Consider the following 22543-nt stretch of genomic DNA (forward strand, 5'->3'; position numbering starts at 1 on the left):
ATGGCGTTTGGGAGCAGCCACCACCGAAAAGGCCCTGCCCCGTGTCTCTACCAAATAGCTAGCAATCTTGTGCACGGAGTGATTTTATTTTTGGAAAGGAAATGCTTCCCATTCTGAGACTGCCCAAGTGTGCTGTGAGCTTCAATGCTCTGAGCACACATCTTTCTCTCAGCTTTCCTGCTTATTGGTGCTCAGCAATGCTGGTGGGGAGCTGTATCCTCCGCCCCACAGCTGCTGGAGCCTAAGGAGTGCCTTGAGGTAAAAAGGCAAGCAGTGACTCCTCTACACACACAACAGATGCAGCCATCTGTGCACAGGCAGCATTGTGTCATCAAACACAACGCACACTCCTAGCAAGAAGGGCCCAGCTGGAATTTTCTGTCTTCCTTTGCTGCATTCGTTTCTGGCAACTACCCTAGATGGGGACTGTGAAATTCTGACTATTATGGCCCCATCTGCATTATGCATCCAAAAGTGTATCATACCACTTTAAACAGTTGTGGCTTGCCCCAAAGAATTCTGGGAGCTGTAGTCTGTCAACAGTAATGAGAAATATTAGGAAGACCTTTACAGAGCTACAGGTCTAGAGTTCTCTGGGAAGAGGGATTATCTGTTAAGCCATTCTGAAAATTATAGCTCTGTGAGAGGAATAGGGGTTGCCTAAAAACTCTCAGCAGCCTTAAGAAACTAGACTTCCCAGGATTCTGGCATGCCGTTTTGTTTTGTTTTGCCCAAAGTTGCTGAGTTGTTTTTGTGTGTGTGTTTTTTGAAAAATCTCAACAAGAATGGAAAAGGAGTTTTTGAGCTACTTTAAATGAAAATCGCCTAAATCTACTACCAACATGGGTTGCCATAGGTCCGGATTTTCAAAGACATTTCAGCGATTTTCACCCGGACACTGCTTAAGGGACCTGAAGGCCCACTATGTCAGGGCATATGATATGACAACCCTAGTTTTACAACCATGATAGATGGGGGCATTTTTTAAATTTGTTATTTTTAAAAATCTTTTTAAATCTTTTAAAATCTGCATAGTGATTGGGAAAATGTGTTGCCGGGGGGGGGGGGGGAGGTTGATCAGATCCAGAAGCATATCAAAAGGCCTTCACTAACACGCAGACTATAAATAAATAGGTAGACACTATTTAGATACAAAAAAGAAGTCTCATTCATCAATGAACGTGTTCTTCTTTCCAATTAGACATCCCCTTTATAAATAAATAATTATCTCACTCCATTTTGGAATTGCAGATGGGAGCATGGTGCTGAATTATGAATATCATAATTAACATTTCAATAATTTAGTTAATTATTCTCAATTAATTAGTTGTTGTTGTTGTTGTTGTTGTTGTTTAGTCGTTTAATCGTGTCCGACTCTTTGTGACCCCATGGACCTGAGCACGCCAGGCAATTTATTATACTTATTTTAAAGACGTGTTACTATCCAGAAAGAGGACAGAATCAGCTTGATGCCTCTGGGAAGCTCCCAAAGCAAGGCATCATCTCAGCATTATGTGTTCAGATTCCTGCATTGCAGAGGGTTGGACTGGATGACTCTCACGGTCCCTTTCCAACTCTACAGTTCTGTGATTCTATGACTCAGAGGTCTACTGTCCCAGTACGTGGAAGATCGATGGCTAACAGCGCTCTTAAATGTCTTGCACAGTTTTCACAGCTATTGCAATTTCAATATAAAACACCTTGCTGCAGAGTCAGTGTTCTTGCAAATGGAAAAATACAAGCACAGCGCCGGGTTAACACTGGTGGTGGCCACCAGCTTAAATGGATTTAATAATATATTGTCACTTATTAAATGTTCCCTTCTTCTGAACTGATGAACAGTTAAGACATTTTAACAGAAGCTCCCTTTTTACTCATACTGTCTGGGTTTAAAATAGTGTTGAATTCCTCATATTGTTGGAAATTCAAATGTTCTCAATTTGCTAGGCTGATGATGAGATCTTCTCTGCTGGTGTGTTTGAATGAGCCGAGCTGTCAATTGTCATTATTCCTCATTAGCTTCCAGTGGAGAATAACCAAACATTTTAACATACTTTTTTTTTTAAGGCTGCAGTCTTACTAGCGAACAATCCCCACTGAACTCACTTGGAGGCGTTTCCAAGTAGACAAGCATAGGATTGGACTGCACATTTATATTACTAGCCTTAGGCATGGGGCAGGCTTGATATTTCGGTCTCTTTCAAATACTTATAGGAAGTACAGCTCTCCATGTTTTGGGGATCTGCCAGGAGGAGGAAAAAGGAACAGGTGGATCTCATGGTTTAGGGTTGACTATTCAATGGTGAATAGTGTAGTGCTGCTTTGCAGCTGATTTTTGTCAAGCTGTTGTAATAAAGTAAAGGTAAAGGGACCCCTGACTGTTAGGTCCAGTCGTGGCCGACTCTGGGGTTGCGGTGCTCATCTCGCTTTATTGGCTGAGGGAGCCGGCATACAGCTTCCGGGTCATGTGGCCAGCATGACTAAGCCGCTTCTGGCGAACCAGAGCAGCACACGGAAACGCCGTTTACCTTCCCACCGGAGTGGAACCTATTTATCTACTTGCACTTTGACGTGCTTTCAAACTGCTAGGTTGGCAGGAGCAGGGACCGAACAACGGGAGCTCACCCCGTCACGGGGATTCGAACCGCCGACCTTCTAATTGGCAAGTCCTGGGCTCTGTGGTTTAACTCACAGCGCCACCCGCGTCCCTTTGTTGTAATACTTAGACACATTTTTTAAAATAGATCCTATTCCTCAAGGCCATTTTTAAAAGGTGGTAAAAGCACAATATGCCCCCCCATTGTCCTTTAAGAACATCGGAAGAATAGACCAAAGATGAATCTAATCAAGAACCCTCTTTCAGATGCTTCTCGTAAACATCATCGATATCTCGTGGAAGCTAAGGCTTAAAATAACATCATGTCTATATGGCTGCAAAAAATAGCAGCAGGGGTACACTGGATGTGAAATGGAGAAGCTGAGATATACAGATATTTTACGGGAGGGGGCCTTGGCTCCTTCTTGCAGAAAGTCCCAGGCTCATTTCCTGGCTTCTCCAGTTTGGAGGATCTATGAAAGGTCCTTCTTCAAGACCTGGGAGCTGCTACTAGCCAAACGCAATGCTGAGCCAGTGGTTTGTCTTAGCATAGGGCAGCTTCCTATGTAATGTTCTCCTGAATTCAGAGTTTATGCTTCGCTATAAAACACAAAATAAATGCATATATAAAACACAACACACACACACACACACACACACACACACACACATTAGACTAGTTTAAGATAATAACATGCTCATGGATTAGCACTCCTAATAGCTTTTCATTAATTTTAATCCTTGTGCTAATTTACAATGCACACCAATACACTGATTTATTTTGTGTTTTATATATGCATGTCCCAGCGTCATCAATATTCGCTCTTTAGAAAGGAAATGAACCATTCTCTAATTTAAAGTCATCAGCTCCAGGCCCTAAATTGGGATCCTGTACCTTTAAGAGTCAAGGCCTTTTTCTTCATTGCAACACCCTAATGGGAACAGACACACCTGGAAAAATGTTGCCTTCTCAGGGTCTGGACTTGCCGGACGTTAATTTCAGTTATCTGACATATGAATATTTTTGCGTACATCTCTACGCATTCTCAAACCCTCCTTGTTTAATTTTCCTTTAAATTCCCGTACAAAATGAAAGCAGTTGAGCCGTATCTGAGACGTACAAAGCAATTTGTGCACTTTTCTTAAAAAAGAAAGAAAAAGAACTATCTAAATTGGTGGAGTTAGGATTATACTAAAAAAGAAAAAGAAAAAAAGGTCAGATACTGAGTGCAAATAGAGTGTATCATCCTAGAAGAGGCTTTTCAGTGCTTCTTAAGAAACAGCAAGCATTCTGCTCAAAATCTTTACAGAGAAGGTTAACTGTCATAGAAGTTAGCATTCCCACCCTGACAAATCCAAGGGAAGGCAGCTTTTCTAACAAGAGTTGCAGTTTGCAAAGATCCAGTCCCTGTTCTTTCAAGGATCACGGAGGAGGAGGAAATTTCATCAGGTGCGAGGGTATCAGCCACCATGACAAGAGTTTTGATGGTTCCGCTGTGGGTAAAAGCCTCAGCGCCTAGGGCTTGCCGATCGAAAGGTCGGCGGTTCGAATCCCCGCGGCGGGGTGAGCTCCCGTTGTTCGGTCCCAGCGCCTGCCAACCTAGCAGTTCGAAAGCACCCCCGGGTGCAAGTAGATAAATAGGGACCGCTTACTAGCGGGAAGGTAAACGGCGTTTCCGTGTGCGGCTCTGGCTCGCCAGAGCAGCGATGTCACGCTGGCCACGTGACCCGGAAGTGTCTCCGGACAGCGCTGGCCCCTGGCCTCTTGAGTGAGATGGGCGCACAACCCTAGAGTCTGTCAAGACTGGCCCGTACGGGCAGGGGTACCTTTACCTTTACCTTTTTAAGAACTTTTAAAAATAGACAAGTTCCCCCAAGCTCTGGGAACCGGTATCCTTAATTTTGTGCTTTATCCCAGGTGGAAATTCCCCATTTCTATTTTACTTTTACTGGCTTTTCTCCTGTGCAGTTTCAACAGATGAAACTGTTCCCACCATCTGGTTTCCATGCCAGGAAAAGCTTCACCTGCCACAGAGCTTTAAAAACGCACAGAAAAAAAGGTCTGTAAAGAGAGGAGGTGGGACGCAGCAACCTTCTTGCCTGAGAAGCGGGGGACACTGAGTTTTTGCAGTGCTGTAGCAATGCATCTTAACCACCTGCTCATGTTTAATGTTCATATTTTACACTTAGCACGAGGAAAGTTTGCTGCTGAACATTTGCTCTGCAGTTCTGCCTTAAAGCTGCAGGTGTGCAAGAAAGTTCTGTCCAAATCGGGAGGCTTATATGCAGATTTGCTTTTCAATTAAAAACCATCTTCTCACTGCCTTCCTCAAGACCTTGCTTGTCCTCAATCATGTCCCTTAAACATTGACCAGGGTTTCATTAATACATTAACGCCCGAGTTTAAAGCAACTTTTAAAAAGTTACTTTCCTGCATTGGCGGGACGCTTAATGGCACACCAAAGTCATGAGCGCAGATAGAGATGACATTAATTATTTGCCTCACGTTTTCCTTGCTGGGTCAGAAACCCCTAAAACCATTTCAGATGGAGTCTGGGAGAGAATCTTGGAGCCTGGGACAGAGCAGCTGGCCTGGACATGGGCCGATGCCCCAGTTGACAGGTTGTTGGATTAGAAAGAATATCAAAGGCAGCAAGCAAGATTAGGGATAAGTGAACATCTGACAGCAGTTTCCAGCAGGGGAGAACAGATGATAAACAATGGGAATGGGGTACTTGCTGGGGAGAGGAGAGGTGAGAAGGCCATGGGAAAAGTGTGGCGGCAATCTCTAAAGCTCCAGGTTGCTGCACCTCATGAATAGAACAGGAAATAGGATTTGCAGGGACAGATGTGATGAGTGGTGATGAATACATTACAAGCAAAAGAAGGACCAAACTCCGCAAGGTGAGTGATGTCCTTTCCTTGAATCTGCTCGGCGTAATTATGGGAAAGTTTCTGCCTTTCAGAAGGTAGAAAGAAATGACACCAATGCTTGCTTGCTTAATTACATTATTATCAGTGAAATCAGTGAAAAGAGTGTTTTTATCAGGAAGCAATAACCAAAGATGGGTAGGGAAGATTGGTGAGTTTTCATCAGTTGTAGGCTGTGCTTGTTTGCAGGTTTACGCATTAAACTGAAACAACAGCAGTGTACAGTCTGAAATAACACAAAATAAGGAAACAGCAGATAACATCTTAAAACAGCTTAAAACTTGCTCAATTAATCTATTTGAGATTTCCACCTCCTGGTTTAAGTGATGCCCAGGAGGCAGGTTTTTCCTTTTCTCTTTGCTATCATGGTGTTGTTGCCAAAGGAGCAGTTTCATTTGGTGTATGTTCCCTTCTAAGCAATGCTTAAAGGCGTGAAAACCCTCTTGGAGGGCTGCGGACCTTACAGTGGCTTCTGTGCATGCTCAAATAAACATAACACAGTGGTGTGATATTCATCTGCTGCTTCTGATTCATCTTGATTTGGAAAAAACACACACAAAAGAGTTTTCTGCTCATTAGTTTATAGCAAGCATAGGCAAACTCAGCCCTCCAGATGTTTTGGGACTACAACTCCCATCATCCCTGACCACTGGTCCTGTTACCTAGGGATGATTGGAGTTGTAGTCCCAAAACATCTGGAGGACCAAGTTTGCCTATTCCTGGTTTATAGCTTTTCTTTCAGTTTCTTACACATGTCTAAAGTACTTAACACGAACATTATACACCATGGGGTGTGTGGCTGGAGAGGCAGAGATATATAAATGCCTTATCTTCCAAGATATCAGAGTGGGCTAGATCCTCAGCCCATATCCTAGGTCTTGATGCATCAGCTTTGTGAAATGAATTTTAGGTCTGATTAGTGCATGGCTGGCAGGCTGGAGACAGTATGTGTTCTGCCTTGAGTTCCATGGCAGAAAGGAGGAGTGTAAATGAATTAAAAACCAAACCAACACCAGAAGAGCCTGCTGAATTAGAATAGTGGTCTATGTAGTCCATTACAGCGGCAGATGAGATGTCTGTGAGAAGTCTGCAAGCCGGACATGAGCGGTGTGAGAAACTCTGATATATAAGCTTAAACCTAGGTTACCGTCACCACAATGGAATGTCTATTTGCCAGTGGGTTAGACTGATTCTACGACTCTGATCTCAACTATATTGGTTGACTGTAGCTTGCTCTTAGAAACCATTCACTTGTCCCTGTACGCAAGAAGGGGAAACCCAAACAGTGGAAACGGAAATGGACTAAGGCAGAGGTTTTAAAACCGTGGTTGCCAGCCTGGAGCCCAGAAATCTCCACATGGGTGCCATTGGCCGGGTGCCAGTAGCAAAACGCACCTGGCGCCTGGGGAATTTCAAACACTGGATGTGAGTGCACACCCTTGACTGCCAGCAACTGCCAGAGGCACAATCAACTTAATGCTTGGGAACTCTCTTCCCCCAGCGCTGTTCCAGGATTCTGCGGAAGTGGGAATGGTTGTCTTATGAAAACAAAAGTCAAGTTGGCTTGCTTGCACCCTTCTTTAGACTCTATAGTACAGTGCCCTTTGCGTGCTAACAAAGATGAGGTGAAACCACTCTCTTGGAATATTGTTACTATTTTATTAAAGTGGTACCTCGGGTTAAAGGGACGCGGGTGGCGCTGTGGGTTAAACCACAGAGCCTAGGGCTTGCCGATCAGAAGGTCGGCGGTTCAAATCCCCGCGATGGGGTGAGCTCCCATTGCTCGGTCCCAGAACCTGCCAACCTAGCAGTTCGAAAGCACGTCAAAGTGCAAGTAGATAAATAGGTACCACTCTGGCAGGAAGGTAAACGGCGTTTCCGTGTGCTGCTCTGGTTCGCCAGAAGCGGCTTAGTCATGCTGGCCACATGACCTGGAAGTCATGCTGGCCACATGACCCTCGGCCAATAAAGTGAGATGAGCGCCGCAACCCCAGAGTCAGCCACGACTGGACCTAATGATCAGGGATCCCTTTACCTTTACCTTACCTCGTGTTAAGAACTTAATTTGTTCTAGAGGTCCGTTCTTAACCTGAAACTGTTCTTAACCTGAAGCACCACTTTAGCTAATGGGGCCTCCTGCTGCCGCTGCACCACTGCTGCACAATTTCTGTTCTCATCCTGAAGCAAAGTTCTTAACCCGAGGTACTATTTCTGGGTTAGCGGAGTCTGTAACCTGAAGCGTCTGTAACCCGAGGTACCACTGTATTTGTTAAACTTACCTAAAAAGGCCTCCAAGCAACACCAAAAATAAGCACTGGAAGGGTGCTTCTGTGCTCTCTCTATTATGAATTGGTTTCTAAAAGTCTTCCGGAGGCGGCGCCATCGGTAATGGCGGAATCCCTCTGACTCTGAGGGACCAGCTTTACAGAAATCGGGTCTTGCCGCTGCGGCGAAGTGGGGACCCTTCTGAAACCCACAGGCAGGAGAAGCCTGTGGTCCTGGGACTCGGCGGGTACCTTCAGCGCCCCCCCGAACGGCAAAGGAGCCCGGTAACGGGCTCCTGAATCGCAGCGGGGTGTTTTGGCGCGGTGCTGTGAGTCAACCGCTACTTCTGTTGAGTGAAGCCGCGCAGCTGTTACCGGAGAGCGCCGACCTTTTTCCTGTGAAAATTTGGCTATGAAACAACAATCTGTGAGTAGGTTATACGCAAAGATTGGGCTATAAAGAAAATAATAAGAAGAATTTGGCCCAAAGCGGCAAGGCGCAAAACAGGAAGTTCGCCTTCCGCTTTTGTAGAGAGATCAAAGGCATAGACTGTGTCCGCTAAGTCTGTGTGTTAAAAGAGCTTTAAAAGACTTTAAATCTGACATCTGCACAAGAACTCCCCCCTAGAGGTACAGAAGAGGGGGGGAAGATTGTATGAGGTTTTTTCGCTGCTTTAAAGAGTGTTATAAGAATAAGACCACCACTTAATCCCTGGAATCGGAATGCCAGGCTAATGGGACTGTTACAGTGTTGTGCACTTTTTATGGACTTTGTTACAAATTGATAGAAAGTTAACTCTGCAAGAAAGATACTTAGAATTTGAAGGTTTTCTTGACTGATACTGTGGCTATTCAGCCTAAGGGGAATTTACAGAAGTTTAAAAATTGAACTTTTTAGTTACAGACTTTAATTGTTACTGTGTCCCCCTAGAGGATTTATGTGACTGTTACAATTGGCTACTGGGGACTTTCCACTCTCAACAGGCTGGGAAAATTTCCATTGCAAACAAGTTTGGACTGTGAAACTTACCTTGAACCTCAGATAAGGTGTTATGGCAAGTCAGCCGCCAGAAAGAGCAACAAGATCGACTAAAGCCAAACTGCAGCTGCAGCAACAGTGAAGAGCGTCGGCATCTGGTTCCTCTGGCCCATCAGAGGAAGACTTAGGTCAACAAGGATTTAAAGGAATGACTTCGGAAGAAGGCTCAATTGCCTCGGCACTAGAAAAATTTTTTGGATCTTTGGAAAAAGTAAGTAAGCAACTTGACCAAAACACCTTAAGTATTAACAATTTGGGGCAGAAGGTAAACTCAAACACAGATTCTATTGAGAAAAACACAAACTCTATTGAGAAATTGCTGCAGGAAGCTGCATTAAATCGTAAGACAGCCCAAGAGGCGAAGGAAATAGCAGAGGAAGTGAAGGGAGAGATACCACCAATACATAGAAGGCTGGACGATCACAAATCGTTGCTGTCTATGATTGAATTAAGAGACAAACAGACTAATCTGAGGATCAGGGCAGTACCTGAACTTGAGAAAGGAAGCTTGAGCAACTTCCTTACGCAGGAATTTACAGAATTTTGGGAGCTAGACAAAGAAAAGCCAGACTTTAAGATAGTAAGTGCTTTCAGACTTGGAAGAGGAGGGAGGAAGAACAGGGTGAGAGACTGCTTGATCTCCCTCCAATCGAAAGAGGAGAGGGATAAAATACTGAACTTGCACTTTCAAAAGACTCTTGAAATAGAAGACGCAAGGGTTGAGATTTTCAAAGATATCCCAAAATATCTCTTGGAATTGAGAGCTAATTACGGAGATTTGGTGGCCTTGTTGAGAGGAAACAGAATCATATTCAGGTGGGAATTCCCCCAAGGCCTATCTTTTACCTTCAAAGGGAAAAAGGTCAAAATAAGAACAGTGGAAGATAAGGAGAAATTCTTGAGAGATCACGAAGAGGATTTGCAAAAAGGGACAGAGAAAGAGCCAGGAGTACCACTACCACCTTTGGGACTGGGCAAGTCAGTGATACCACCGTCAGATGAAGAACAACTGCTGGGAGCAGTTGGAGGAAAATAAAATAAATACATCATGTCTCTGCAACTTTTAAGTTGGAACATTCATGGTCTGAACTCCCCGGAAAAAAGGAAGAGGGTATTTCATATACTGAAAAAGGAACAATTGGACTTGATCTGCTTACAGGGAACACATGTGATAAGGCTACACAGGAAACTTTTGATAAATAAAAGATTGGGCCAAGAATTTATTTCATCGGACAAAGTTAAAAAGAGAGGAGTTGTAATCTATGCAAAAGAGAGCCTATCACCGAAATTTATTTTTAAAGATGAACAAGGAAGAATATTGGCAATTGAAATTCAAACACAAGGAGAAAAATACTTGATAGTAGGAGTTTATGCACCAAATGAGGGGAAATCTGAATTTTTCAAGAAACTGCATGAGACATTGCTGGACTATATGGATTACAACATTATTATGATGGGAGACATGAATGGGGTGGTATCCACAAATATGGACAAGTCACACAGACAGCTAGTCACAAATGATGGCAGACTACCAAAAACTTTTTTTGAAATGACTGACAATATGGACTTGACTGATATCTGGAGAGTCAAGAACCCCCTGGGAAGAGAGGGAACCTTCTTCTCTGAGGCCAAAATGACATGGACAAGAATTGACCAAATTTGGATAACTAGAGGACTGGCACCGAAGATCAGAAAAGTGGAAATTTGCCCTAAAACTTGCTCTGACCATAATGCTGTGAGAATGGAGATGAAATTAACACCAACCGGTTCCTTCAGATGGAGGATGAATGACACCTTGTTTAGAGATCAAGAAGTTATCAAAAAGGCCCAAAAAACTTTGAGAGACTATTTTGAGATAAACATGAACACTACCACTGAGAAAAGAGTAATTTGGGACGCAAGCAAAGCAGTTATGAGGGGGTTTCTAATTCAACAGAATGCCATTAAGAAGAGAACCCAGAATGAGAAGAAAGATAAAATTTTGGAAAAAATAAAAGAGGGCGAAAAGAAACTGAGAGCGAAACCCAAGTCACAAGAGATTCTGAGAGAAATAAAGTTATACCAAGTTCAATATATGAAAATGATGAATCAGGAAATAGAATGGAAAATTAAACAGATGAGACAAAGGACATTTGAATCGGCTAATAAGTGTGGAAAGCTGTTAGCTTGGCAAATGAAAAAAGACAAAAGCTCAACACCATTACTAATTTGGAAATAGAAGGAAAGAATATCCAGAATCCAGTGGAAATGCTTCCACTCAGGAAATCTTTCTCAGGAAATGCTTCCAGAGATATTTCAAACAGTTATACACACAAGGGCCACAGAAAGAGTCTGATATAGATCAATTTTTGAAAACAAATGGACTGCAGAAAATCTCTCAAGAAAATAAGTTAATGCTGAACTATAAGATTACAGAACAAGAGGTGGAAGGTGCCATACAGAATATGCAACTGGGCAAATCTCCAGGACCAGATGGAATAACTGCAAAATACTACAGAACTTTGAAGGACTGGCTAATTCACCCATTGAAGTAGGTTTGCAATGAAATCATGGAGGGGAAAAAAGCGCCTGAGTCGTGGAAGGAAGCTTATATTACACTTATACCGAAAAGCGAGTCTGAAAAGACACAACTTAAGAACTACCGACCCATATCTCTGTTAAATGTGGATTACAAAATTTTTGCTAACATATTGGCCAAAAGGTTAAAAAAAGTATTAATGGAACAGATACATAAAGACCAAGCGGGCTTTCTCCCGGGTAGACACTTGTCTGACAATACAAGGAATATTATTAACATTTTGGAGAAGTTGCAAGTGAATATTAACACCAAAGCAGTATTAATTTTTGTTGATGCGGAGAAGGCCTTCGACAATATTTCTTGGAGTTTTCTGAAGAAGAATCTTCAGGGGATGGGGGTCGGTCAAGGGTTTGAAAATGGTATAGGTGCAATTTATTCTGAACAAAAAGCTAAGTTAATAGTTAACAACGTGGTAACAGAGGAATTTAAGATAGAAAAAGGGACACGACAAGGGTGCCCAATTTCCCCACTGCTTTTTATCTCAGTCCTGGAGGTTTTGCTAAATATGATTAGAAGGGACGGTTTGATTAAAGGAATACAGGTTGGAGCTAAACAATACAAACTGAAGGCATTTGCAGACGACTTGGTATTGACGGTACAGGAGCCAGAATCTAGTGTTAAAAGAGCTTTAGAATTGATCCAAGAATTTGGTCTTGTGGCAGGATTTAAGTTGAACAAGTCAAAAACTAAAGTCCTTGAGAAAAACTTAACACCGATAGAGAAAGAAAGGTTTCAGAAGGAGACAGGGTTAACATTGGTAAAGAAAGTAAAATATTTGGGGGTTAATATGACTGCTAAAAACTTGAACTTATTTAAAGATAATTATGAGAAATGTTGGTTAGAAGTGAAAAAAGATCTAGAAATATGGTCAAATTTGAAGCTTTCCTTGTTAGGCCGAATTGCAGCTATAAAGATGAATGTATTGCCAAGAATGTTGTTTCTATTTCAATCATTACAGATTTTGGACAAAATGGACTGTTTCAAGAAGTGGCAGAAAGATATCTCTAGATTTGTCTGGCAGGGCAAGAAGCCTAGGATAAAATTTAAAATATTAACTGATGCAAAGGAAAGAGGTGGATTTGCCCTGCCAGACTTCAAACTTTATTATGAGTCAGCAGCATTCTGCTGGTTGAAAGAATGGCTGCTTCTTGAGAACACGGACATTTTGGATTTGGAAGGTTTTAACAATGTTTTTGGGTGGCATGCATATTTGTGGTATGACAAGGTTAAAGCTCATAAAGCATTTAAGAATCATATTGTCAGAAAAGCACTGTTTAATGTCTGGATAAGATACAAAGATTTACTTGAGAACAAAATCCCAAGGTGGTTGTCACCAATGGAAGCAAAGGCTCAGAAAAAGCTCAATATGGAGGCCAAATGGCCAAAATATTGGGAAATTTTGGAACAGGATGGTGATAAATTGAAATTGCAGAGTTTTGAGAAACTAAAAGATAAAGTGCGAGACTGGCTTCATTACTATCAAATAAGGGAAGCTTACAATTTGGACAAAAAAATCGGCTTCCAGGTGGAGAAATCAAAATTGGAAACAGAATTGTTAGAGCCAAAAACAAAGATACTTTCAAGAATGTATAACTTGCTGTTGAAATGGAATACCCAAGATGAAACGGTTAAATCTGTTATGATTAAATGGGCACAGGATGTTGGACATAACATTATGTTTGCTGACTGGGAAAGGTTGTGGACCACTGGTATTAAATTTACGGCATGTAATGCCCTTAGAGAGAACATTATGAAAATGATATATAGATGGTACATGACACCAGTCAAGCTAGCAAAAATCTACCATTTGCCCGATAACAAATGTTGGAAATGTAAAGAACCTGAAGGTACATTATTTCACCTTTGGTGGACATGCCCAAGGATAAAGGCTTTCTGGGAAATGATATATAATGAATTGAAAAAGGTATTTAAATATACCTTCCTGAAGAAACCAGAGGCCTTTCTTCTGGGCATAGTCGGCCAACAGGTGCCAAAGAAGGATAGAACTTTCTTTATGTATGCTACAACGGCAGCAAGAATACTCGTGGCAAAGTATTGGAAGACACAAGATTTACCCACTCTGGAAGAATGGCAGATGAAAGTGATGGACTATATGGAGATGGCGGAAATGACTGGCAGAATCCGTGACCAGGGAGAAGAGTTGGTGGAAGAAGATTGGAAGAAATTCAAAGACTACTTACAGAAACACTGTAAAATTAATGAATGTTAAAATGATGTTGGATTGGACTTAAGTGGACTTAGTAATAAGATCAGTAAGAATATGTAAAAATGGTTTAAAAATTGGTTAAAGTTTAAAGAGGTAAATTTGTTGAAAAATTGAGTTAAAGTTTTAGGGAAAAAAAGGGGTAAGGATTTGCCGAATTAATGATGTGATTGGGAATACAAAAAAGGGAGGTGTGAGGAGGTCAAAGAAATAAGTTAATGAGAATTCTGAAAAATGTGAAAATTGATTTGTTTTTTTAATTATTTTTCTTTTTGTGTTGTTATTTTTTGTAACTCCTTTGTGTATGTTTTTCTTTTTGTTATGATTTTTCTGTTTTGTTTATTCAAAAAAAATCTTAATAAATATCTTTTTAAAAAAAATAAATAAAAGTCTTATTTATAGCGACATCAGAGAAACTAGCCCACCAAGGCTGGGTTCTCAGATGGGACTTTGCGGCTATCTGGTGTGTTTTTTAAAGCTTATTTAACGACATAGTCGCACGGATGATGAATGCCGTCCAAATATGATAGCATCTGGTGCTGCTTTTGATTATACAAGTTTTTGACCCATTGTTTATGTCTTATCTTAGAACACTGCAGCATTGCCTCTTTTGTACAAGTTTCTTTCAATATTTTTATCCCTTTTGTCTCCTCAACTTATACCTGTCCATACTCGATTGTTGGTTTTTTTCTTTTCTTTTCTTGAATTGCTGGACTACTCTGTTTGTCCTGTTGGTTATACCATCTATATTTTTTAAAAAAGAGAAAATAAACAAGCACATATCACAAATAGCTTCTGGCCCAGCTACTGCTTTCAATGTTTTAGTGTCTGGGACCGCCACATCTTTGAGGCTTCCTCTTCCCATATGGCCCCTCCCCTCAAATCAAGAATGCCCTCAAGTTTTCTGCTTTGTTTGCCATCATTGCGGGAGGTAGAGACAAGCAGCGCAAGAAGCAAGGCATTCTCAGTCACTGCCCCAGGGTTGTGGGATAGTCTGCCAGAAGATGTCTGCTGGAGCATGCTGTTGCTAGCCTTCAGGAGGGGCTGCAAAACCCAGCTTTCAAGGAAGGCTTTCAGATGCAGTTGTTGAATAATGTTTCTATTGATGGCTTCTAATCTGCCTGGTGTCTTGCCCTGTTTTGTGGACTTTGTTTATTTGTTGTGAGCAGCTTCGAGCCTAGGTGGGGCGGGGTGGAAAACCCCTAAGTCTGAATGCGCTTACCAACTCCAGGTGGAAGACAAGCCCCTTTACCTCTGTTGCAAAGTGAGTCTGTGTGATTCAGGTGCATACTTGCCTTCCAGTGAGCTGGGCTATCTGTGGCAATTAGCACAGGGAAAATATTGCTGTGAGTTTGTGGGTGCCATACCCCTCTAGTCTCTGGATCAGGCAAGTGTTGGAATTTAATCAAGCCAAGCTATCTTCCCTTGGTGAGCCATTAAGGGAGATTAGAATTATATAAATGTAGAGTTGGCAGGGACCCAAAGGGTTTTCTAAACCAACCCCCTGCAATTCAGGAATCTCAGCTAAAGCATAGATGGCCATCCAACCTCTGCTTTAAAACCTCTAAGGAAGAAGATTCTGCAACAGACTTCCTCAAACTCGGCCCTCCAGATGTTTTTGGCCTACAACTCCCATGATCCCTAGCTAGTAGGACCAGTGGTCAGGGATGATGGGAATTGTAGTCTCAAAACATCTGGAGGGCCGAGTTTGAGGAAGCCTGCTCTACAACCTCCTAAGGGAGACCGTTCCACTGTTGAACAGCTCTTTCCGTCAGAAAGTTCTTCCTGATGTTTAGTCAGAATATCTTTCTTGTAACTTGAAGCCAACAAACTGAAACTCATTCCAGATAAGACTGGGGGAGACTTTGCTTTTTGAAAAAGCTTATATTTCTCCCCTATGCCACCAGCTGCCTCCTTCTTTCTTCTTCTTTTCACCCTGAGTTCTTCTAAGTCCATGACACCTTTAGTTAAGGCTGTTCTCTAATTGGAGCGCTCGCAGGCCAGTGTTTCCCAGTTGTCAGTGTTTATACTACATTTTTTAAGTTTTGCCTTGAAAACATCTTTAAACCTCTTTTGTTGTCTGCCAGTATTTTGCTTTCCATTCTTGAGTTTGGAATAGAGTAGTTGCTTTGGAAGACGATAATCAGGTATCCAAACAACATGACCAGTCCAACGAAGTTGATGTTGAAGAATCATTGCTTCTCCCCCTATGTAACCAGCTGCCACCTGAATGCAGGAACACCCCTCCTGCCATGGCTGCCTTTCCCAACTGTAGCTGCCTCCACGTTAAGGTGTTGAGCCCCGCAAAGGGCAGGGCTGAGAGTGGTCACTCTGATGCCCCATTGTGTGGGACAACCCTGGACGACTGACTAAACAATCCATGGCCTTCTAAACTGGGAGGTGGTGTTCTTGTTTGTTACTATGTCATGCATTTTTGTGTTTTTATATTGAAAGATGCCCTGTGATCCTCAAATGAAGGGCAGTGTAGAGATGGAGATGATGATGATGATGATAGACTCAGTGCAAGAGTCCAATGGGTGGCGCCCTGTCCCTCAACAGGTTAAGCCAGAGTTTGGAGAAGAGAGTATTTGGAGCAGTGATGTTACTGAGAAGCATAAACGGAATCTACATTGGGAGCCAGTGTGGGGTAGTGGTTAAGAGCGGTAGTCTCGTAATCTGGGGAACCAGGTTCGCGTCTCCGCTCCTCCACATGCAGCTGCTGGGTGACCTTGGGCCAGTCACACTTCTTTGAATTCTCTCAGCCCCACTCACCTCACAGAGTGTTTGTTGTGGGGGAGGAAGGGAAAGGAGAATGTTAGCCGCTTTGAGACTCCTGAAGGGGAGTGAAAGGCAGGATATCAAATCCAAACTCTTCTTCTTCTTCTTCTAGGTGCACTGCAAACTACACCTCCTGAAATTCCCTCTTCTACGCTTTTATTAAAGATACAGGAGCCCTGCTCTCTCTCTCATGCATCTGGTCCAAGGTTATCAGACGTCCCCGTTTCCCAGGGACAGTCCCCGGAAATCAGTCCCCATACAAAATCCATTGAAGTTGAAAAGTGTCCCCGGATTCATTGGAAAAAAAATCTGGTAATCTTAATCTGGTCACCTACTGAAATTCTATCTTCTACACAACTGTTAAAGGTACAGCAGCCCTGGCCTGTTGGCCACCTGGTACCCTTTAAGCGTACAGGTGACTGGAGAGAAACCTAAACCTCATTTAAGCAATGCTGGAAAACGCAAATATCATTACATATGCTTTACCAATGGACTGGCTAGATCTAGCGATTCTGTTCCTTTCAAGAATTGAAAGCGGAGTTGCCGTCTCAAATGGGGCTCTTTCTTGCACGTCACTGAAGTGATGAGAGGAAGCACCAAGGATAGTTCCTCCTTCCGTGTTGCTCTTTGGCGTGGTTCAGACTGGTATGCACACTGCACGGCTCCTCAACAGCTAAATGTAGAGACATCACCTGTTCTCCAAGAATTCTCAAAGATAATAGACAAAGGCTCTGAAATTACATCCGCAAGCTCCTTTGGTACACTTGGATGCAGCTCATCAAGCCCTGGAGATCTGCTGTGCTGGTGTTTTCTTGGCAGGGATCTCCTAACATCAGGAAGCATTCAAAACTGTGAGACACATGCAAAACATTCTAAAGTGATACAGGTCATTTTACCACCCCAGCACTCTACCACCCCATTCTTCCTCAGGCGTTGAGATCTAGGTCTAAGAAATGGTGGTGTTTGAGACTGTGAACTTACATGACATTTAATATGTGATGGAACATTCGTGCTTCCCTGCAAATCATGGATGACAGGTCTTCTTAACAGCTGCTAACCATGATAAAATTAATCAGAAGAAATGTTATGCTTCTAAATACAAGTTGCTGGGGGTAGGGATCATATAATCATAGAAGTGCAGAGTTGGAAGGGACCCTGAGGATCATCTAGTCCAACCCTTGCAATGCAGCTGCATATTGGTGTTATCAGCACCTTCACACTCTGCTTGTGAACTTCTCATATCTCAGGGTTAGGATCTTTTTTGTTTCGGATATTTATCTCCACTTCACCCGTCAGGCCAGTTTTGACTGGTGGGTGGGGCTATACCCCTGTCAATCACCTGGTGTCAGGCGACTGGTAGGTGGGAAGTCCTGCCCATCTGTCAAAGTTCATCTGCAGGTTGGGGTCAGCTTCAGCAGTGCGTCCCCTGCAGGCCGGGGTCAGCAACCCTTTTCAGCCATGGGGCCGGTCCACCATCCCTCAAACCATGTGGTGGGCCGGACTATATTTTTGGGGAAAAAATATGAACGAATTCCTATGCCCCACAAATAACCCAGGGATACATTTTAAGTAAAAGCACACATTCTACTCATGTAAAAACACGCTGATTACCAGACCATCCGTGGGCCGGATTGAGAAGGTGATTGGGCCGCATCCGGCCCACGGGCCTTAAGTTGCCTGCCCCTGCCTGCAGGCAGCACCCTGGTGAAGCTGCACCCAGCAGGATTCAACCCTACCCATCAGGTGATGTCACCCAGTGATATCAACTGACTGGCAGGGGTGTGTGGCCTGGGGAAATCTGCCATCCCAATTCCAGCCATATTAAGTTAGCTGCTGCGAGGAAACAGGATGCTGCACTAAATGGACCGTTTTAGAGTGATCTAACAGTGTTGCTCTTAAAGGTAAAAGGTAAAGGGACCCCTAACCATTAGGTCCAGTCGCAGACGACTCTGGGGTTGCTGTGCTCATCTCACTTTATTGGCCAAGGGAGCCGGCGTACAGCTTCTGGGCCATGTGGCCAGCATGACTAAGCCGCTTCTGGCGAACCAGAGCAGCGCACGGAAACGCAGTTTACCTTCCCGCCGGAGCGGTACCTATTTATCTGCTTGCACTTTGACATGCTTTCAAACTGCTAGTTTGGCGGGATCAGGGACCGAGCAACGGGAGCTCACCCCGTCGCAGGGATTCGAACCGCTTACCTTCTGATCAGCAAGTCCTAGGCTCTGTGGTTTAACCCACAGCGCCACCCGCGTCCCCTTGCCTGGCCCTTAAGTGATGGGCGTGTGTGAACTGGCTCTTGGTGAAGAAGTATTCTTGTCCTTCACCCAGCCACTCTATTTATCACCAATGGGTAATGAAAGTTTACCCGTGAACTATTGCTGTCCTCTTTCATAGCATCCTGTCTACTCCAAATTTAACACATGCACACGGAAACTTGCCATCCTTTTAAGCATATGTTTTGCAGGTTCACGATTGGAGAGAGGGAGAGGGCTGCTCGCTATGTTATGTAAGACATAATTTAAAATCTGGGGCTTGGTAGCATCTGTCCATTTTGTATTGATTTTTGCAGGGGACTGGAGGGAGGTGAAAGGTCCTTGTGATTTTTGTAAGACGGTCCTGTGAGAAAGTCTTCGGGGGAAATCTAAAGATTGTGTCTAAGCCTTGCCTTCCATTAACCCCCCGCTGTTGCTCTTCATCAAGTTATTTTAATGACTTTCAAAGCAAGTGAGCGGAAAATGGCTTCTCTGGAACTTTGAGGAGGCTGAGCTACTAAAACGGTTGTTGCTTTCAAAGTGAAACATACCAATAGGAGGATAGCTTGTTAAAAAGACTTTTGTGATTCTGTTTTAAAATACGGAGATATTTTAAATAAGGCATTATAGTTACAACTCCCACAAAAGTGAAAATCCTCACCTGCTAAATGCTCTATATTAGTGCTTCTCATTCTGGTGGTTCCTTTTTCTCTTTTTAAAAAAGCAGGAAGGCTTGGGAGGTTGCTACAGAGGAATAATGATATGACCCTGGCAGTTTCTGTCTTCAGGTTTTACTGGTTGGTTGCATATTCTTCAATTCCTCCAGGTTCCACTGGGGGAGTTAGTATAGAGCTTCTACTTGCTCATTTTCCTCTGCCTACCCTATAAAATATCATCTCTCTTAGCCATTATTTTGAGTTGTGAATTGCACAGAGTGCTTTGGCGCACCAGTGTAGTAAACATGGCTAAATGGTGTTTATTTTAAGGTCTCTTTCTCCACACTACAGTCACATCGCTGCTTGCTTTCCCCTTTTCATAGAGGGAAGGGTTGGGCCAGGATTGACTGTGGATGTTTCGGTAGAAATCTGGCTCTTGCTGGAAGATTTTCCCCTTGGGAAATAGAAGTGGGGGACCCAACTCAGTGCACCCCAGTTTACCTGCAACCTCACACAATTATTTTATGAGCATCATTCAGTCTTCGTTGTGCGGCATGTAGGAAGTGTTGGACTGTTCCCAGAATGTATAACTGGGTCCTGTCTTTTTATTTTTTTAATTTTTTTAAGCAAATTAATTATTGGGGAAAGGGCCGTAGCTCAATGGTAGAGCATCTGTGGAAGATCTGTGGCTGAATTCCCCTTCAGAAACCTCGGAGAGCCACTACCAGCCAGTGTAGACCAGCCAGGTGGATCAAGTATTCTCACTCTGTGTAAGGCAACTGCAATGCTGTCTACATGGGGCTACCTTTGAAGGTGACCCGGAAACTACAACTAATCCAGAATGCGACGGCAAGACTGGTGACTGGGAGTGGCCGCTGAGACCATATAACACCGGTCCTGAAAGATCTATATTGGCTCCCAGGACGTTTCCGAGCACAATTCAAAGTGTTGGTGCTGACCTTTAAAGCCCTAAATGGCCTCGGCCCAGTATACCTGAATGAGCATCTCCACCCCCATCGTTCAGCCCAGACACTGAGGTCCAGCTCTGAGGGCCTTTTCGGTGGTGGTGCCCGCCCTGTGGAAAGCCCTCCCATCTGATTTCAAGGAAATAAACAACTATCTGACTTTTAGCAGACACCTGAAGGCAGCCCTGTTTAGGGAAGTTTCTAACGTTTGATGTTTTATCGTGTTTTTAATATTCTGTTGGGAGCCGCACAAAGTGGCTGGGGAAGCCCAGCCAGATGGGCGGGGTATAAATAATATTTTATTATTATTATTTTTATCATCCCTTATTTAAAAATGAGCCATATAACACTAAGTGGTATAACGTCCACCTTTCAGCTCTTTCTTTTACTGAAGCGCCAAGTTGCTTCCCCCCTCCCCCCGGAATCAATTTGTGCCAGTTCCAGTTGCCTCACATCTGCATCCCAGGTTATAACCTTAAATGCAGTTGCTGACCTAGCAGGAAACTGAAGGTAGCAGGAAAAGCCGTAGCTTTGACCCCTGAACCTATCAGCTTTCCTAGTGCCGGCAACATATCCTCCCCCCTTTCAGGTATCAAGTTCAGCATACTACTGTCTGCTTGCTTGAGGAAAAGAGTGGGCTTTATAGGCAGAATGCGATTGCTTTGGATGACAAAGCAATATACAGTGGTACCTCAGGTTAAGTACTTAATTCATTCCGGAGCTCCGTTCTTAACCTGAAACTGTTCTTAACCTGAAGCACCACTTTAGCTAATGGGGCTTCCTGCTCCCGCCATACCGCCGGAGCACGATTTCTGTTCTCATCCTGAAGCAAAGGTACTATTTCTGGGTTAGCGGAGTCTGTAACCTGAAGCGTATGTAACCTGAAACGTATGTAACCCGAGGTACCACTGTATAGAGGCATTCTGTGGCTTCCTTCTATGGTGCTTAAGATGGTATACTTGGTTTCCTTCCTTTCTGTTTTATCTTCACAGCAATCCCATAAGGAAGGTTAACTCAGAGATCGTGACTGGCTCAAAGGCCACTCGTTTAGCTTTGTGGCTGGGTCAGGGCTTTGAACCCAGGTCTCCCTGGCCCAAGCCTGAAACTTTCTCTCCATTTCCACATGCTGGCAGAAATAACTCATCTATGTAAAATTTGGCGGCATTGGTTGCCTCATCACAAAGTAAATCAAGGGTTTATAAATCCTAGGAGTAAAAGCTGTGTCAGTTTGTGCCTACAAATCCACCTCGCGATGCTGTCTTAAAAATAAAGGGAAATTTTGCAGATTTTAGCTTACCTGTCCTCGGAGCTGATGGGTTTGAAATAAACATAGTGGCCTGGCCCCCTGTATCACATGAACAGCTGAAGAAGTGAATGCACTTCTCAAATGTTTGTTTTGCCTCCTAATGGGTAAAAACGACACCTTTTGAACAGTAAAACTATACTGCCTTCACCATCTGGATGCAGTTTCATTACAGTCTCCTGCCAAAATATAACCCTCGCTTTGAAGACTAAAATGGATACGGTTTGTAAAAATTACAGTGCGACTTTTGGGTTGTGTACCATTCTTGGGAGGGGGCGGGGAGATAGTTTCTACTCATCCCCGGATTGGTTGGTTTAAATGTCTTTTTAGTTCAAGGTAGCCAACTTACAGCTGAGATACAAACGGGATTCATTCTTGGTGCCTGAAGCAGAAAATACCAATTAAACCCTCTTTGGTGGTATAACATAAATACAACAGCAAGTGAAAATAATAATGGCAGCCTTAAATCTGTTTACTGAGACTGGCCGCCTCACCATGCCCAATGGTAGAGCCGGCCATGATGCTTCCCAGCTCAGTGGAGGAGAGAGCTAGATGCAGAGGTGAGTGGGGTTTTTCTTATAGCAGCCTGATTTCATCCATCCCCCCTGAATTTTGGGGTTGTCCTCAAACACCTCAGAGCTCCCAATGGACACTGGGAAGAGCAGTATCACAGCTGAAGATAACAATCTCATCCAATTATTCAGTACCAACAGTCATCTGTTTACTGATCACATTCGCATCCCACTCTTCCTCCAAGGAGCTCAGGGTGGTATTATATGGGGATTATCCCATATTGCCCTCACGAAAACCCCGAGAAGTTTAGATTAGGTGGACAGGCAAGGTTGTCAAGAGAGGTAGGCAGATGTTTGAGCTCAGGGCCAAGTCTAGTGCTGTATCTGCCACACCAGACTTCCTCTCCATAGTTTTGGGAAACGTCTTTTGAAAGGGGAGCCATAT

At 43.4% G+C, this 22543-nt stretch overlaps 1 protein-coding gene across 3 annotated transcripts in view; it reads left to right on the forward strand.

Annotated features, from left to right (window-relative positions):
• Window positions 1-22543, forward strand: part of NUDT14 (nudix hydrolase 14) — a 65350-nt gene that overhangs the window by 1369 nt on the left and 41438 nt on the right. The window contains exon 1 of one of the 3 annotated variants that reach the window (XM_053408985.1): window positions 5130-5500. The exons of the other annotated variants lie outside the window; for them this stretch is intronic. Within the exon in view, the coding sequence (XP_053264960.1) occupies window positions 5450-5500 (51 nt within the window). The 5' untranslated portion in view covers window positions 5130-5449. Of the gene's footprint in view, window positions 1-5129; window positions 5501-22543 lie in introns of those variants that run through there. 3 annotated transcript variants of the gene reach the window in all.

This window comes from Podarcis raffonei, chromosome 1 (assembly GCF_027172205.1).
Source record: "Podarcis raffonei isolate rPodRaf1 chromosome 1, rPodRaf1.pri, whole genome shotgun sequence".
NCBI classification, from domain to species: domain Eukaryota; kingdom Metazoa; phylum Chordata; class Lepidosauria; order Squamata; family Lacertidae; genus Podarcis; species Podarcis raffonei.